This window comes from Oncorhynchus mykiss, chromosome 12 (assembly GCF_057628025.1).
Source record: "Oncorhynchus mykiss isolate SJ-2025 chromosome 12, ASM5762802v1, whole genome shotgun sequence".
NCBI classification, from domain to species: domain Eukaryota; kingdom Metazoa; phylum Chordata; class Actinopteri; order Salmoniformes; family Salmonidae; genus Oncorhynchus; species Oncorhynchus mykiss.
Genome location: NC_143033.1, coordinates 94611317 through 94630128, shown reverse-complemented (window position 1 = coordinate 94630128; position 18812 = coordinate 94611317). Strand labels below are relative to the sequence as shown.

The following is an 18812-nucleotide window of genomic DNA, read 5'->3' as shown; positions in this document are numbered from 1 at the left end:
CTACCTTCACTCTGCCCTGTCCTCTTGTCTCTGTCCTGTCTTTCTGTCCTCTGTCTTTCTTTCCTCTTGTCTCTGTCCTGTCTTTCTGTCATCTTGTCTCTGTCCTGTCCTTCTGTCCTCTTGTCTCTGTCCTCTGTCCTCTGCCTGTGTTATGCTCTGCCATTCTGCCACCCATTGTGCCATTCTGACAACCATTTCCGCAACTCATTCTGCCACACGTGTGCCGGCTTGCCAACTTTCCCTGTGCTTCTGCTACTGTGTGCCCGCTCTAGCTCACCCAAATATGGCCTTGTTGCCGACAGGTATCACTTCTGTGAGAAGTGCTTCAACGAGATCCAGGGCAATAGCGTCACCCTGGGAGACGACCCGGCACAGCCACAGACGTAAGTTCGTGGTGGAATCTGTGGTAACGTTTTCATGTTAATACATTGAAAAAACACTGGGAAACAAGGCTCTGTTTGATTTGGATTAGTTCCGTAGTTTTTATATTTTTTACCAATCCTAACTTTCACTTAACTTGAATTTTCATCAATACATGACTAAGTGAACATTTTGTTAGTGGATATAACCGCCCTTAAGTCTCCACTGATTCCATCTTTCCTTAGTGGATATCATTAGTCCATGATTATAAATACTGGTCCAGAAGTGGTAGGCTTAGCTAATTATAGTCAAAGCTTATGAAAAAAGGGAATCTGTATTCATATGAGTGGGCTGCGTGTTGGGGGCGTTGGCTGTAGAGTATCAGAACTGATTCTAACTGGTCGTCCGTTGTCTCTCTGTCCTCCAGTATGATATCTAAAGACCAGTTTGAAAAGAAGAAAAATGACATGTTGGATCCAGAACCGTGAGTATTGGTGTACCTTACCGTCTCAAACTGTTTACGTTTGATGGGGATTTAGCCCTTTTCATTCTGCTTTAAAGCTTCTAAATCCGTTGGCGATGAGCCGTCATGTACAGTATGCATCACAGTATGCATCACAGTATGCATCACAGTATGCATCACAGTATGCATCACAGTATGCATCACAGTATGTACAGTATGCATCACAGTATGTACAGTATGCATCACAGTATGTACAGTATGCATCACAGTATGTACAGTATGCATCACAGTATGCATCACAGTATGCATCACAGTATGCATCACAGTATGCATCACAGTATGCATCACAGTATGCATCACAGTATGCATCACAGTATGCATCACAGTATGCATCACAGTATGCATCACAGTATGCATCACAGTATGCATCACAGTATGTACAGTATGCATCACAGTATGTACAGTATGCATCACAGTATGTACAGTATGCATCACAGTACTGGCTTTATTTGGACCATTTAAAAACACTAATCAGCCACACAAGTGGATACACTGCATTTAAAATACCGGAGGATGAAAGTATTGTCCTGAGCTGAGAGATCTGTCAAACAAAGACATGAAAATGAATAACCATTGATGGTGAATAGTGTATGAGCCTTGTCTCTTGCACCTGTCCCTCGCTTTTCCCATTCGATCACGGAGCGTGAGATGACCTCCCCAAGTACATGGGCAATGGTGGCTGCAAAAGTGTTTTGAATTAGGTGACAATTCTAACTGATATTTTATGTAACTAGATTCATTACTATCAGTCAATGACATTTTCCACTACATTTTTAAAGGGTGTATACCAAGGTTCGGGATCAATTCCATTTCAATCGTGAATTTTAATGAATTGAAGTCACTTCCTGAATTGACCCCCAACTCTTGTACATACAGTTGTCCAACGCATTAGTATTTTGTCTCACGCCCATATGTCAGTCAACTGTTGTATCTATTACCCACTCTGCAGTATCTGTGAACAAGCAAGTCTCTTCTTGGAGACCGAGGTGTTGGTGTACCTTCTCTGACCATCCTTCTCTCTCTCCTCACACAGGTTTGTTGAATGTAAAGACTGTGGACGGAAGATGCACCAGATCTGTGTGCTGCATTATGATGTCATCTGGCCATCGGGGTAAGCCTCATGTACCCTGAACAGACAAACGGCCCGTGTGTCTTCTGATCACTGTTTCTGACTGTCTATTTGACACTTCCACTTTCCCTCAGCTTCATTTGCGACATCTGTCTGAAGAAGTCCGGCAAGACGAGGAAAGAGAACAAGTTCGCTGCCAAAAGTAAGTTTGAGATTGTGTTGAATAATTGTGGCGATCCGAGTGGATCCACCATTGTAGACGTGTGATGGAAGTTATTTCAGTAACTGGTAATGAGGATGTGAGGTTTGATATGACCTGCATCTGTATAACCTGTAGGACAACTGAACTATTTGATGGTATCTTTCTCGCAGGGCTACAGACGACGAGGTTGGGCATGTACATCGAGGACCGGGTGAATAAGTACTTGAAGAGACAGAACCACCCTGAGGCCGGGGAGGTGTTTGTACGGGTGGTGGCTAGCTCCGACAAAAATGTTGAAATCAAACCTGGCATGAAATCTAGGTAAGGAAGGACTGCAGCTGCTCCAACAGTGAAATGGCCCCTTATCAATACTTTTAAAACCACTTTATTGAACATGTTGAGAAAGATGTTCATTGAGGATTGTTCTAATAAAGTTGTCTTCCAAGAGTTGCTCCAATATGTTTTTCATCTTCAGTTTGCTCCTTTGTTCATGCACCTTGGTTGGAAAGCGATGGCGCGGTAGTGTTCTTGATAGTGCTGAGGAGATTCTGTGGCAGAAGGCGTCTACACCGTTAATGATGAGTGACGTTCCCTGTGGTTGTGGATGTGGAGATTTCTCCCTTACTAGTAAAAGCACTATATAAATGTTTCATTCACTAATGAATTGATTAACTGTGTTTGTCTCCCCAGGTTTGTGGACTCGGGTGAAATGCAGGAGACCTTCCCTTACAGAACCAAAGCACTTTTTGCCTTTGAGGAGATTGACGGTGTGGACGTGTGTTTCTTTGGTATGCACGTCCAGGAGTACGGTTCCGAGTGCGCCTTCCCCAACACCAGGTAACACTTTATAACGTAGTGGTAACACAACATAATACACTTCTTAACAGTAATACACTCCTTCCCCAACACCAGGTAACACTTTATAACGTAGTGGTAACACAACATAATACACCTAACAGTAATACACTCCTTCCCCAACACCAGGTAACACTTTATAACGTAGTGGTAACACAACATAATACACTTCTTAACAGTAATACACTCCTTCCCCAACACCAGGTAACACTTTATAACGTAGTGATAACACAACATAATACACTTCTTAACAGTAATACACTCCTTCCCCAACACCAGGTAACACTTTATAACGTAGTGGTAACACAACATAATACACCTAACAGTAATACACTCCTTCCCCAACACCAGGTAACACTTTATAACGTAGTGGTAACACAACATTATACACTTCTTAACAGTAATACACTCCTTCCCCAACACCAGGTAACACTTTATAACGTAGTGGTAACACAACATAATACACTTCTTAACAGTAATACACTCCTTCCCCAACACCAGGTAACACTTTATAACGTAGTGATAACACAACATAATACACTTCTTAACAGTAATACACTCCTTCCCCAACACCAGGTAACACTTTATAACTTAGTGATAACACAACATAATACACTTCTTAACAGTAATACACTCCTTCCCCAACACCAGGTAACACTTAATAACGTAGTGATAACACAACATAATACACTTCTTAACAGTAATACACTCCTTCCCCAACACCAGGTAACACTTTATAACGTAGTGGTAACACAACATAATACACTTCTTAACAGTAATACACTCCTTCCCCAACACCAGGTAACACTTTATAACGTAGTGATAACACAACATAATACACTTCTTAACAGTAATACACTCCTTCCCCAACACCAGGTAACACATTATAACGTAGTGGTAACACAACATAATACACCTAACAGTAATACACTCCTTCCCCAACACCAGGTAACACATTATAACGTAGTGATAACACAACATAATACACTTCTTAACAGTAATACACTCCTTCCCCAACACCAGGTAACACATTATAACGTAGTGGTAACACAACATAATACACCTAACAGTAATACACTCCTTCCCCAACACCAGGTAACACATTATAACGTAGTGGTAACACAACATAATACACCTAACAGTAATACACTCCTTCCCCAACACCAGGTAACACTTTATAACGTAGTGATAACACAACATAATACACTTCTTAACAGTAATACACTCCTTCCCCAACACCAGGTAACACTTTATAACGTAGTAATAACACAACATAATACACTTCTTAACAGTAATACACTCCTTCCCCAACACCAGGTAACACTTTATAACGTAGTGGTAACACAACATAATACACTTCTTAACAGTAATACACTCCTTCCCCAACACCAGGTAACACTTAATAACGTAGTGATAACACAACATAATACACTTCTTAACAGTAATACACTCCTTCCCCAACACCAGGTAACACTTTATAATGTAGTGATAACACAACATAATACACTTCTTAACAGTAATACACTCCTTCCCCAACACCAGGTAACACTTTATAACGTAGTGGTAACACAACATAATACACTTCTTAACAGTAATACACTCCTTCCCCAACACCAGGTAACACTTAATAACGTAGTGATAACACAACATAATACACTTCTTAACAGTAATACACTCCTTCCCCAACACCAGGTAACACTTTATAACGTAGTGATAACACAACATAATACACTTCTTAACAGTAATACACTCCTTCCCAACACCAGGTAACACTTTATAACGTAGTGGTAACACAACATAATACACTTCTTAACAGTAATACACTCCTTCCCCAACACCAGGTAACACTTTATAACGTAGTGATAACACAACATAATACACTTCTTAACAGTAATACACTCCTTCCCCAACACCAGGTAACACTTTATAACGTAGTGGTAACACAACATAATACACTTCTTAACAGTAATACACTCCTTCCCCAACACCAGGTAACACTTTATAACGTAGTGATAACACAACATAATACACTTCTTAACAGTAATACACTCCTTCCCCAACACCAGGTAACACTTTATAACGTAGTGGTAACACAACATAATACACTTCTTAACAGTAATACACTCGTCCCCAACACCAGGTAACACTTAATAACGTAGTGGTAACACAACATAATACACTTCTTAACAGTAATACACTCCTTCCCCAACACCAGGTAACACTTTATAACGTAGTGGTAACACAACATAATACACTTCTTAACAGTAATACACTCCTTCCCCAACACCAGGTAACACTTTATAACGTAGTGGTAACACAACATTATACACTTCTTAACAGTAATACACTCCTTCCCCAACACCAGGTAACACTTAATAACGTAGTGATAACACAACATAATACACTTCTTAACAGTAATACACTCCTTCCCCAACACCAGGTAACACTTAATAACGTAGTGATAACACAACATAATACACTTCTTAACAGTAATACACTCCTTCCCCAACACCAGGTAACACTTTATAACGTAGTGGTAACACAACATAATACACTTCTTAACAGTAATACACTCCTTCCCCAACACCAGGTAACACTTTATAACGTAGTGGTAACACAACATTATACACTTCTTAACAGTAATACACTCCTTCCCCAACACCAGGTAACACTTAATAACGTAGTGATAACACAACATAATACACTTCTTAACAGTAATACACTCCTTCCCCAACACCAGGTAACACTTAATAACGTAGTGATAACACAACATAATACACTTCTTAACAGTAATACACTCCTTCCCCAACACCAGGTAACACTTTATAACGTAGTGATAACACAACATAATACACCTAACAGTAATACACTCCTTCCCCAACACCAGGTAACACTTTATAACGTAGTGATAACACAACATAATACACTTCTTAACAGTAATACACTCCTTCCCCAACACCAGGTAACACTTTATAACGTAGTGATAACACAACATAATACACTTCTTAACAGTAATACACTCCTTCCCCAACACCAGGTAACACTTTATAACTTAGTGATAACACAACATACTACACTTCTTAACAGTAATACACTCCTTCCCCAACACCAGGTAACACTTTATAACGTAGTGCTAACACAACATAATACACTTCTTAACAGTAATACACTCGTCCCCAACACCAGGTAACACTTTATAACGTAGTGATAACACAACATAATACACTTCTTAACAGTAATACACTCCTTCCCCAACACCAGGTAACACTTTATAACGTAGTGATAACACAACATAATACACTTCTTAACAGTAATACACTCCTTCCCCAACACCAGGTAACACTTTATAACTTAGTGATAACACAACATAATACACTTCTTAACAGTAATACACTCCTTCCCCAACACCAGGTAACACTTTATAACGTAGTGGTAACACAACATAATACACTTCTTAACAGTAATACACTCCTTCCCCAACACCAGGTAACACTTTATAACGTAGTAATAACACAACATAATACACTTCTTAACAGTAATACACTCCTTCCCCAACACCAGGTAACACTTTATAAAGTAGTGGTAACACAACATAATACACCTAACAGTAATACACTCCTTCCCCAACACCAGGTAACACTTTATAACTTAGTGATAACACAACATAATACACTTCTTAACAGTAATACACTCGTCCCCAACACCAGGTAACACTTTATAACTTAGTGATAACACAACATAATACACTTCTTAACAGTAATACACTCCTTCCCCAACACCAGGTAACACTTTATAACGTAGTAATAACACAACATAATACACTTCTTAACAGTAATACACTTCTTCCCCAACACCAGGTAACACTTTATAACGTAGTGATAACACAACATAATACACTTCTTAACAGTAATACACTCGTCCCCAACACCAGGTAACACTTTATAACGTAGTGATAACACAACATAATACACTTCTTAACAGTAATACACTCCTTCCCAACACCAGGTAACACTTTATAACGTAGTGATAACACAACATTATACACTTCTTAACAGTAATACACTCCTTCCCCAACACCAGGTAACACTTTATAACGTAGTGATAACACAACATAATACACTTCTTAACAGTAATACACTCCTTCCCAACACCAGGTAACACTTTATAACGTAGTGATAACACAACATAATACACTTCTTAACAGTAATACACTCCTTCCCCAACACCAGGTAACACTTTATAACGTAGTGATAACACAACATTATACACTTAACAGTAATACACTCCTTCCCCAACACCAGGTAACACTTTATAACTTAGTGATAACACAACATAATACACTTCTTAACAGTAATACACTCCTTCCCAACACCAGGTAACACTTTATAACGTAGTGATAACACAACATAATACACTTCTTAACAGTAATACACTCCTTCCCCAACACCAGGTAACACTTTATAACGTAGTGATAACACAACATAATACACTTCTTAACAGTAATACACTCCTTCCCCAACACCAGGTAACACTTTATAACGTAGTGATAACACAACATAATACACTTCTTAACAGTAATACACTCCTTCCCCAACACCAGGTAACACATTATAACGTAGTGATAACACAACATAATACACTTCTTAACAGTAATACACTCCTTCCCCAACACCAGGTAACACTTTATAACGTAGTGGTAACACAACATAATACACTTCTTAACAGTAATACACTCCTTCCCCAACACCAGGTAACACTTTATAACGTAGTGATAACACAACATAATACACTTCTTAACAGTAATACACTCCTTCCCCAACACCAGGTAACACTTTATAACGTAGTGATAACACAACATAATACACTTCTTAACAGTAATACACTCCTTCCCCAACACCAGGTAACACTTTATAACGTAGTGATAACACAACATAATACACTTCTTAACAGTAATACACTCCTTCCCCAACACCAGGTAACACTTTATAACGTAGTGGTAACACAACATAATACACTTCTTAACAGTAATACACTCGTCCCCAACACCAGGTAACACTTTATAACGTAGTGATAACACAACATAATACACTTCTTAACAGTAATACATTCCTTCCCAACACCAGGTAACACTTTATAACGTAGTGGTAACACAACATAATACACTTCTTAACAGTAATACACTCCTTCCCAACACCAGGTAACACATTATAACGTAGTGATAACACAACATAATACACTTCTTAACAGTAATACATTCCTTCCCAACACCAGGTAACACTTTATAACGTAGTGATAACACAACATAATACACTTCTTAACAGTAATACACTCCTTCCCAACACCAGGTAACACATTATAACGTAGTGATAACACAACATAATACACTTCTTAACAGTAATACACTCCTTTCCCAACACCAGGTAACACATTATAACGTAGTGATAACACAACATAATACACTTCTTAACAGTAATACATTCCTTCCCAACACCAGGTAACACTTTATAACGTAGTGGTAACACAACATAATACACCTAACAGTAATACACTCCTTCCCCAACACCAGGTAACACATTATAACGTAGTGATAACACAACATAATACACTTCTTAACAGTAATACACTCCTTCCCCAACACCAGGTAACACTTTATAACGTAGTGATAACACAACATAATACACTTCTTAACAGTAATACATTCCTTCCCAACACCAGGTAACACTTTATAACTTAGTGATAACACAACATAATACACTTCTTAACAGTAATACACTCCTTCCCCAACACCAGGTAACACTTTATAACGTAGTGATAACACAACATAATACACTTCTTAACAGTAATACACTCCTTCCCCAACACCAGGTAACACTTTATAACGTAGTGATAACACAACATAATACACTTCTTAACAGTAATACACTCCTTCCCAACACCAGGTAACACATTATAACGTAGTGATAACACAACATAATACACTTCTTAACAGTAATACACTCCTTCCCCAACACCAGGTAACACATTATAACGTAGTGATAACACAACATAATACACTTCTTAACAGTAATACATTCCTTCCCAACACCAGGTAACACTTTATAACGTAGTGGTAACACAACATAATACACCTAACAGTAATACACTCCTTCCCCAACACCAGGTAACACATTATAACGTAGTGATAACACAACATAATACACTTCTTAACAGTAATACACTCCTTCCCCAACACCAGGTAACACTTTATAACGTAGTGGTAACACAACATAATACACTTCTTAACAGTAATACATTCCTTCCCCAACACCAGGTAACACTTTATAACTTAGTGATAACACAACATAATACACTTCTTAACAGTAATACACTCCTTCCCCAACACCAGGTAACACTTTATAACGTAGTGATAACACAACATAATACACTTCTTAACAGTAATACACTCCTTCCCCAACACCAGGTAACACTTTATAACGTAGTGATAACACAACATAATACACTTCTTAACAGTAATACATTCCTTCCCAACACCAGGTAACACTTTATAACGTAGTGATAACACAACATAATACACTTCTTAACAGTAATACACTCCTTCCCCAACACCAGGTAACACTTTATAACGTAGTGATAACACAACATAATACACTTCTTAACAGTAATACACTCCTTCCCCAACACCAGGTAACACTTAATAACGTAGTGATAACACAACATAATACACTTCTTAACAGTAATACACTCCTTCCCCAACACCAGGTAACACTTTATAATGTAGTGATAACACAACATAATACACTTCTTAACAGTAATACACTCCTTCCCCAACACCAGGTAACACTTTATAACGTAGTGGTAACACAACATAATACACTTCTTAACAGTAATACACTCCTTCCCCAACACCAGGTAACACTTTATAACGTAGTGATAACACAACATAATACACTTCTTAACAGTAATACACTCCTTCCCCAACACCAGGTAACACTTTATAACGTAGTGATAACACAACATAATACACTTCTTAACAGTAATACACTCCTTCCCCAACACCAGGTAACACTTTATAACTTAGTGATAACACAACATAATACACTTCTTAACAGTAATACACTCCTTCCCCAACACCAGGTAACACTTTATAACGTAGTGGTAACACAACATAATACACTTCTTAACAGTAATACACTCCTTCCCCAACACCAGGTAACACTTTATAACGTAGTGGTAACACAACATAATACACTTCTTAACAGTAATACACTCCTTCCCCAACACCAGGTAACACTTAATAACGTAGTGATAACACAACATAATACACTTCTTAACAGTAATACACTCCTTCCCAACACCAGGTAACACTTTATAACGTAGTGATAACACAACATAATACACTTCTTAACAGTAATACACTCCTTCCCCAACACCAGGTAACACTTTATAACTTAGTGATAACACAACATAATACACTTCTTAACAGTAATACACTCCTTCCCAACACCAGGTAACACTTTATAACTTAGTGATAACACAACATAATACACTTCTTAACAGTAATACACTCCTTCCCCAACACCAGGTAACACTTTATAACGTAGTGATAACACAACATAATACACTTCTTAACAGTAATACACTCCTTCCCCAACACCAGGTAACACTTTATAACGTAGTGGTAACACAACATAATACACTTCTTAACAGTAATACACTCCTTCCCAACACCAGGTAACTTACACTTCAGAACGAGGATGATGATAATATAAACTCAGCAGAAAAAGAAGCATCCTCTCACTGTCAACTGCGTTTATTTTCAGCTTAACATGTGTAAATATTTGTATGAACATAAGATTCAACAACTGAGATATAAACTGAACAAGTTCCACAGACATGTGACTAACAGAAATGGAATAATGTGTCCCTGAACAAAGAGGGGGGTCAAAAGTAACAGTCAGTATCTGGTTTGGCCACCAGCTGCATTAAGCACTGCGGTGCATCTCCTCCTCATGGACTGCACCAGATTTGCCAGTTATTGCTGTGAGATGTTACCCCACTCTTCTACCAAGGCACCTGCAAGTTCCCGGACATTTCTGGGGGGAATGGCCCTAGCCCTCTCAGTCCGGTGACGCTGACACATCGCCCCAGACCATGACGGACACTCCACCTCCAAATCGATCCGGCTCCAGAGTACAGGCCTCGGTGTAACGCTCATTTCTTTGACAATAAACGCAAATCTGACCATCACCCCTGGTGAAACAGACACCGCTGCTGTCTGGTCCAGCGACAGTGGGTTTGTGCCCATAGACGATGTTGTTGCCGGTGACGTCTGGTGAGGACCTGCCTTACAACAGGCCTACAAGCCCTCAGTCCAGCCTCTCTCAGCCTATTGCAGACAGTCTGAGCACTGATGGAAGGATTGTGCGTTCCTGGTGTAACTCAGGCAGTTGCTGTTGCCATCCTGTACCTGTCCTGCAGGTGTGATGTTCGGGTGTACCGATCCTGTGCAGGTGTTGTTACACGTGGTCTGCCACTGTGAGGACGGTCAGCTGTCCGTCCTGTCTCCCTGTAGCGCTGTCTTAGGCGTCTGACAGTACAGACATTGCAATTTATTGCCCTGGCCACATCTGCAGTCCTCATGCCTCCTTACAGCATGCCTAAGGCACGTTAACGCAGATGAGCAGGAACCCTGGGCTTCTTTCTTTTGGTGTTTTCAGAGTCAGTAGAAAGGCCTCTTTAGTGTCCTAAGTTTTCATAACTGTGAATAAAAATGAAGTTGTTGAAGTGTTTCCATTACCCATTTAGGCAAATTGCGCATTAGGCCTAATACACTGGTGACAGCATGAAGCCTGATGCCCTCCCACATAGGATTCATGTCTCAGCTAGCCATCAAAACCCAGCATGGATAGAATCAATAATTGACAAACATTTGCCATATTCAAATAATTCTCGTGCCAACGTATCACCAGGGTGAAACTTGGACTCCTGTACATCTGAAATAATTGGATGGTGAAACTTGCTAGCCAACCAGAAAAGCAATTCCGGGCCTGGTTAACCAGGTTAGCTATAGTTGTCAGTGTAACAGGCCTGGTTAACCAGGTTAGCTATAGTTGTCAGTGTAACAGGCCTGGTTAACCAGGTTAGCTATAGTTGTCAGTGTAACAGGCCTGGTTAACCAGGTTAGCTATAGTTGTCAGTGTAACAGGCCTAGTTAACCAGGTTAGCTATAGTTGTCAGTGTAACACACCTAGTGTCTTCTTCTCTCCAGACGGGTTTACATATCGTATCTGGACAGTATTCACTTCTTCAAGCCCCGGGCGTTGAGGACGGCAGTCTACCATGAGATCTTGATAGGGTACCTGGAGTACGTTAAGAAACTGGGGTAGGTTTTCAATACCGGTGACAACACTCCCATTCAATCATTACACTGCTTTTCCAGGCTGGTTTCCTGTACACAGATTAAGCCTAGTTTTGGAGTAAAAAGCTATTTCAGTGGAGAATATCATGCTTCTTAGTCCAGGACTAGGCCTCATTTATGTCTGTAAAACCCGTTTGTGTGTCCAGGCAGGTTTAGGAATAGCTAAATCTTGCAAACTCATTTTGAAATAATTTCTTAACAAAGAATATTCCCAAGATATTTGTCGCAGTACCTTGAAATGCATGACGTTGAACCTAAAATCTGTCCTCCCATCCCTGGTCCCATGCAGCTATGTGTATGGTCATATCTGGGCGTGCCCCCCCAGTGAAGGGGACGACTACATCTTCCACTGCCACCCGCAGGACCAGAAGATCCCCAAGCCCAAGAGGCTGCAGGAGTGGTACAGGAAGATGCTGGAGAAGGCCTTCGCAGAGAGGATCCTCCATGATTTCAAGGTGAGACATGAAGGGGACCGTGGCTGTGTTCATTAGGCACCAAACAGAAGGCAACGGATTGGAACTCGGAGGGACTCGTCTGGAATTGGTTCAATAAGAAATTGTATTTTTAAGTGGCTTCTGTCTTAGGTCCGTGCTTACGTTTCTTATTAAATGCTGTTTTGAGTGTGGCATTGTCCCACACCATCAGCCCCATCTGTGCAGTCCAAGTAACAGGCGTCTTTTCTCCAGGACATCTTCAAGCAGGCCACGGAGGACCGTATTACCAGTGCCAACGAGATGCCCTACTTCGAAGGGGACTTCTGGCCCAACGTGCTGGAGGAGAGCATCAAGGAGCTGGAGCAGGAGGAGGAGGAGAGGAAGAAGGAAGAGAACGTGGCCTCCTGTGAGACCCCCGAGGTAAGACGGAGTGCTTTGTATGATGGAGGAGTGGACCCAATCTGACCCCTAGACACCGTGTCCTATGAATTTGTAGAGGTCTCTGAGGATTTCATTGGTATAAGCAGTACTGTGAAAACGTCTACCTATCAGAGGAGAGGGCAGATGATGGTGTCTGTCCTCCTGTCTTTCGACAGCCACTAGGTCAAAGCACGTCACAGACCTATTCTTCTTTTACCATTTATTTATGTCCATGTGTCCTCCATTGCCTCTGTTAACAGCTCTTTGTCCCCCCCCCCCCCTCTCATATCAGCACACTGCTGACAGCAAAAACGCCAAGAAGAAGAACAACAAGAAGACCAATAAAAACAAGAGCAGCGTGAGCCGAGCCAATAAGAAGAAGCCTGGCATGCCCAATGTAGCCAACGACCTGTCCCAGAAGCTCTACTCCACGCTGGAGAAACACAAGGAGGTAGATGTCACTCACTCCACCCACTCATATAACATACACTCTAAAGCCCCGTTACCTTCCTCATCTCTCACTCCTTTAGTTGATCACAGTTTTGTAAGGACTTCTGTGGTCACATTATCTGTAGAGGCTCAGATCCAACACTAACATATCACTTAGAATGAAGCAATGCATTGAACTTGCATTCTAACTGGTGTACTAGTGTGGATATTGAAACACAACCACTTCTAGCTTGTGACTTCCTGTCCTCTCTTTTGTCTGATAATCTGATGACTCATGTCTCCCTCTCTTACCTCCCTCTCCACCCTTTCCCGCAGGTGTTCTTTGTGATCCATCTGCACGCGGGACCCTCGGTCAACACCCTCCCCCCTATCATGGATCCAGACCCCCTGCTGACCTGCGACCTGATGGACGGCCGTGACGCCTTCCTCACCCTGGCCCGGGACAAGCACTGGGAGTTCAGCTCTCTGCGGAGGTGCAAGTGGAGCACCATGTGTATGTTGGTGGAGCTGCACAACCAGGGCCAGGACCGCTTCGTCTACACCTGCAACGAGTGTAAACACCACGTGGAGACGCGCTGGCACTGCACCGTCTGTGAGGTAAGCCAGGGGGTGATGGTGCTGATTCATCACACATACACCAACACACGCTCCGACAGCATGTAATACATGGATATTGTCAATTCACTTTTTTAAACTGGAAGCAAAGGAAGTATTTTATTGTATGTTTATTTCACTTAAAAAGTGTGCTCATGCCAGATAATCGATAAATTGTCAAATGATTTTAAAGGTCTAATGCAGCCGTTTTTATCTCTATCATATTTTTTCTGGGTAACAATGAATTACCTTAATGTGATGGTTTCAATATAAATGGTAAAAAAAGGAGCTTAGCAAAGATACATTTCTCAAGTAGGATTTTTGCTATCTGGGAGTGGCTTGAGTGGCGAGGGTAAAACTGAAAATGAGCTGTTATTGGCCCGAGAGGTTTGGAATGCTTTTTCTTATTAATCTATTAACTCATTTACCGCCTGGTGATGTCACCATGGAAGGCCAAAACTCCATCCCACCAAAACAGGCAGAAATGTCAGGTGGTCTTTTCAAACCGCTCTTAATAGGGGCGTTATCCTAATTTGAACAATTTCACAGTTTTATTCCAACCTCATAATGTGGAAATCCATAAAACAGGAAAATCACCTTTTTGACAGCGCTGGACCTTCAATACATTTTGTGATTAAACGTCATCACATTTGTAACAAGTTGGTGCAGGTATGTGTGTGTGGGGCTGGGAGTGTGTAACCATAGAAACATTATGAGTGGAACTGTGATATGTGGTGTTTTCTCTCTCGCAGGACTTTGACCTATGCATCAACTGCTACGCTGCCAAGGGCCACGAGCACAAGATGGTTAAGTGGGGCCTCGGGCTGGACGACGACAGCAACGGAGCGGGCGGTGCCGGGGGCGAGGCCTCCCAGAGTCCCCAAGAATCCCGCCGCCTCTCCATCCAACGCTGCATCCAGTCCCTGGTCCACGCCTGTCAGTGCCGCAACGCCAACTGCTCGCTGCCCTCCTGCCAGAAGATGAAGCGCGTGGTGCAGCACACCAAAGGTTGCAAGAGGAAGACCAACGGCGGCTGCCCCGTGTGCAAGCAGCTCATCGCCCTGTGCTGCTACCACGCCAAACACTGCCAGGAGAACAAGTGTCCCGTGCCCTTCTGTCTGAACATCAAGCACAAGCTGAGGCAGCAGCAGCTCCAGCACCGCTTACAACAGGCTCAGATGATGAGGAGAAGAATGGCCACTATGGCCGGGCGTGGAATGGCACCTCAGAGCCTGCCGTCGCCACCTACCTCAGCCACCCCCGGCACCCCCACCTCGGGCGGACAGACCCCCAGCACACCCACCCACACCCCCCAGGCCTCCTTACCCATCAGCCAGCCCCAGCAGCAGCCGCCCCCCAACGTGACAGCCGGCATGGCCCAGCAACAACCCGGCTTTCCCAACAACGGGCGCACCAGCCAGCCGCCAACGCCGGTTCCACAAGGGGGAAAGCCGGGGCCCCAGTCTTCCCCCCTACATCAGGTGCAGTCGCCCCTGCCCAACATACCCAACATGACCCCCCAACAACAACAGATTCCCCAACAACAACAACCGTCCCCGCAGGCCGCTCTGAAGATGGCCCAGCACATAAAGATGGTGGCCAAGGCCAAGCAGCAGCAGCAGCAGCAACAACAGAACTACAACATGAACATGCCCAACGGTGTGCCCATGAACCACCCCCGCATGGTGGGGCCTATGCAAGGCCAGATGGGGCCAGGGCAGATGCAGCAGATGATGGGGCCCCGGGGCCCCCAAGTGATGCAGGCCATGCAGCAGAGCCAGTGGGGCCCCCAGGGGGGGATGCAGCAGAACCCCCTCCAGAACCCCCAAGCGGTCCAACAACAGCAGCAAGGCCTACCCCAGCAAGGTGGCCCCATGGCCCCCCAACAGGCTCAGGGAAACTCCACTCAGTTGATGCAGCAGCGGCCCATGATGCAGCAGCAGCCCGGCCTTCAGATGCCCCCGGGGGTCCACATGCCCCCCCCGGGGCCCCCTCAGCAGCAGAGCATGACGCCACAGCAACAAGGGGGCATCGCCCCCAATGCCCTGCAGGACCTCCTGAGGACCCTCAAGTCGCCCAGCTCTCCCCAGCAGCAGCAGCAGGTGCTCAACATCCTCAAGTCCAACCCCCACCTCATGGCCGCCTTCATCAAGCAACGCACGGCCAAGTACCAGGCAAGCCAACTACCGGGCCAGCAGCAGCAGCAGAACCCCCAACAACAACAACAGCAGAACCCCCAGGCGATCCTGGGAGGCCAGGCTGGGATGCAGGCCATGGCTGCTGCCATGCAGGCTGGGGCAGTGCAGCAGAGGCCGGGGGTGGGCATGCCCCCCCAGCAGCAGCAGCAGCCTGGCCCTCAGCAGGTTGGTGGCCCCCAGGGTATGGCTGCCATGGGCCCACAGGGACAACAGCTGATGAACGCCGCCGCACACAACGGCAACCCCCAGCTCTACCGCAGGCAGCTGCTCCGGATGCAACAGATGCAGCAGCAGCAGCAGCAGCAACAACAACAACAGCAAGGAGCCATGCCCCAGGGCCTTCCAGGCCAGTTCCCCCAGCAGCAGGGAGGAGCAGCCAGCTACTCCCAGCTCCGCATGCAGCAGCAGAGGGCCATGCAGCTCCCCCCCATGGCCCAGATGGGGCAGCCCGGCATGGGCATGGACGGGCCCCAGGCCCAAAACCTCCTCCAGCAGAGGATGCTCCAGCAGCAACAGCAACAGCAGATGCTGAAGCAGCAGATGGGCTCTCCAGCCCAGGCCAACTCCATGAGCCCCCAGCCCCACATGCTCCAAGGACAGCCTCAGGGAGGAGCTCACCTGCCTGGCCAGGCGATGGGCAACGCCCTAGGCAATCAGGTTAGGTCTCCAGCCCCGGTGCAGTCGCCCCACCCTCCCTCACAGCAGCCCCCACATTCCAGCCCCTCCCCCCGGTTACAGCCCCATCCCTCACCCCAGCACGCCAACCTCCACTCCGGCTCACCCCACCCCAGTCTGGGCGGCCTCATGCCAGGCTCCATGGACCAGGGACACATGGGCACGCCCGAGCAGAGCGCCATGCTCCCGCAGCTCAACACGCCCAGCCGTGGCAGGCTTAGCAATGACTTGAATATGGTGGGCGACACCACAGGAGACACACTCGAGAAGTTTGTTGAAGGATTGTAGCATTTTGTGACGAGACTTGTTTGGTTTTCTCGGTTTTCCACAAATAACTTTTTGTACTGACTGCTATGTAAAGAGATGAGGCCTAAGGACTGTGAACCTTTCCTTAAACCAAGGGACTGCTATTTCTTCCAACAAAACGGAGGAATTTGAATAATTATTGCTGTTTAAAGAGGAGAATGGGGGGAAAAAAACACATATTTTGAGGTTCAGACCAGCCATGAAAATAATTTTGTTTTAATTTGTATTATTATTTGTTTTATGTCTCTGGTATGTACTTTTTTTAATGACACCTTCTCAAAACGAGTCTTTTCATTTTATTTTTCAATGTTTTTATTTTGTACCTTTGCAAAAAAAAATCATAGCGTTTTTGTGTTGAGAAGATTGTAAAATAATCTTGTCTGAACTTTTTGTGCCAGGTTTTGCATCTTTGCTCCCTCTTCATTCCTGGCTAATTTATTATTATAATGTACCATTTTTCAGAAAAGGGCACATGCCTTTAGGTGAGACTTATTTTCTTTCCGTACTGCAGAAGAGTCCTTGTGGGATATTCATGTATTTGTATAGAGCTAGGAACTATCGCACACCCAAACACCACGTTCAGGTGTGAACAACTGACTCTCTCAAATGCTCCTTCATCCACAGCTGCCGGAATGTTCCTTTTCTACTGGCTTGGAACCAGTATCTCTGTCCTCCAGATGTTGGACATCTTTGTTTCTTTGTTTATCCTTCAATCTGAAGTCTTGATCCCCTCCCCGGGCTTAACTGTGGCGTGGGTTTGTACCTTTTGGACTGCTTGCTGTGATTGGAGAGCGTTCTGTGCATCTTTTTTCCTCTTGCATTAAACTTGAATTGAGGTGAAACTGTTCACTGTTGTAAATCATGCAGGTTGACAATGTAAATATGCAGAAAAAGAAGAATGAATCACTGTACAAACTGGTTAAAAATGACTCATTTCGTACTTATATACCATATTGTTAAATAAACTGTGTGCAAACAGACAACAATGGTGTTTGTATATTTTACATGTATTGTGTGCATGGCGATGGTGCAACTTAATGTACTTCAGCATCATGTAACGGTTTACCAAAACATGACTTGATTACTTACAGCAAAACGTGCCATATTGGTGGTTGCAGATATACTGTAAAATAATTGATTGCTGCACAGTTAACCCCTAACAGTATACACAACAATGACCTTCAATCAAAGGTAAATATTGGGACGTTTGGAATTAACAACTTTAAACATGTTTTTCTGTCTTGCATTGTAGATTTGTCTTAATGCAAATGTAGCTTATGCTGGGAATGTTTTTTTTCATTTGCACCA

General features: G+C 43.4%; 1 protein-coding gene across 9 annotated transcripts in view; it reads left to right on the top strand.

Moving 5' to 3' along the window:
- LOC110485267 (CREB-binding protein) overlaps positions 1–18487 on the top strand; it is a 94243-nt gene extending 75756 nt beyond the window's left edge. For 5 of the 9 annotated variants that reach the window (XM_090194248.1, XM_090194247.1, XM_090194251.1 and 2 more), the window contains 12 exons: positions 273–383; positions 788–844; positions 1917–1994; positions 2087–2154; positions 2325–2475; positions 2845–2991; positions 12278–12391; positions 12717–12882; positions 13114–13281; positions 13574–13732; positions 14047–14328; positions 15078–18487. In XM_090194248.1, the coding sequence (XP_090050374.1) occupies positions 273–383; positions 788–844; positions 1917–1994; positions 2087–2154; positions 2325–2475; positions 2845–2991; positions 12278–12391; positions 12717–12882; positions 13114–13281; positions 13574–13732; positions 14047–14328; positions 15078–17486 (3910 nt within the window). In that variant the 3' untranslated portion in view covers positions 17487–18487. The remainder of the gene's footprint in view (positions 1–272; positions 384–787; positions 845–1916; positions 1995–2086; positions 2155–2324; positions 2476–2844; positions 2992–12277; positions 12392–12716; positions 12883–13113; positions 13282–13573; positions 13733–14046; positions 14329–15077) is intronic. The other 4 variants (XM_090194249.1, XM_090194250.1, XM_090194256.1 and 1 more) reach the window with 1 other exon arrangement.
- The last annotated feature ends 325 nt before the right edge of the window (positions 18488–18812 follow it).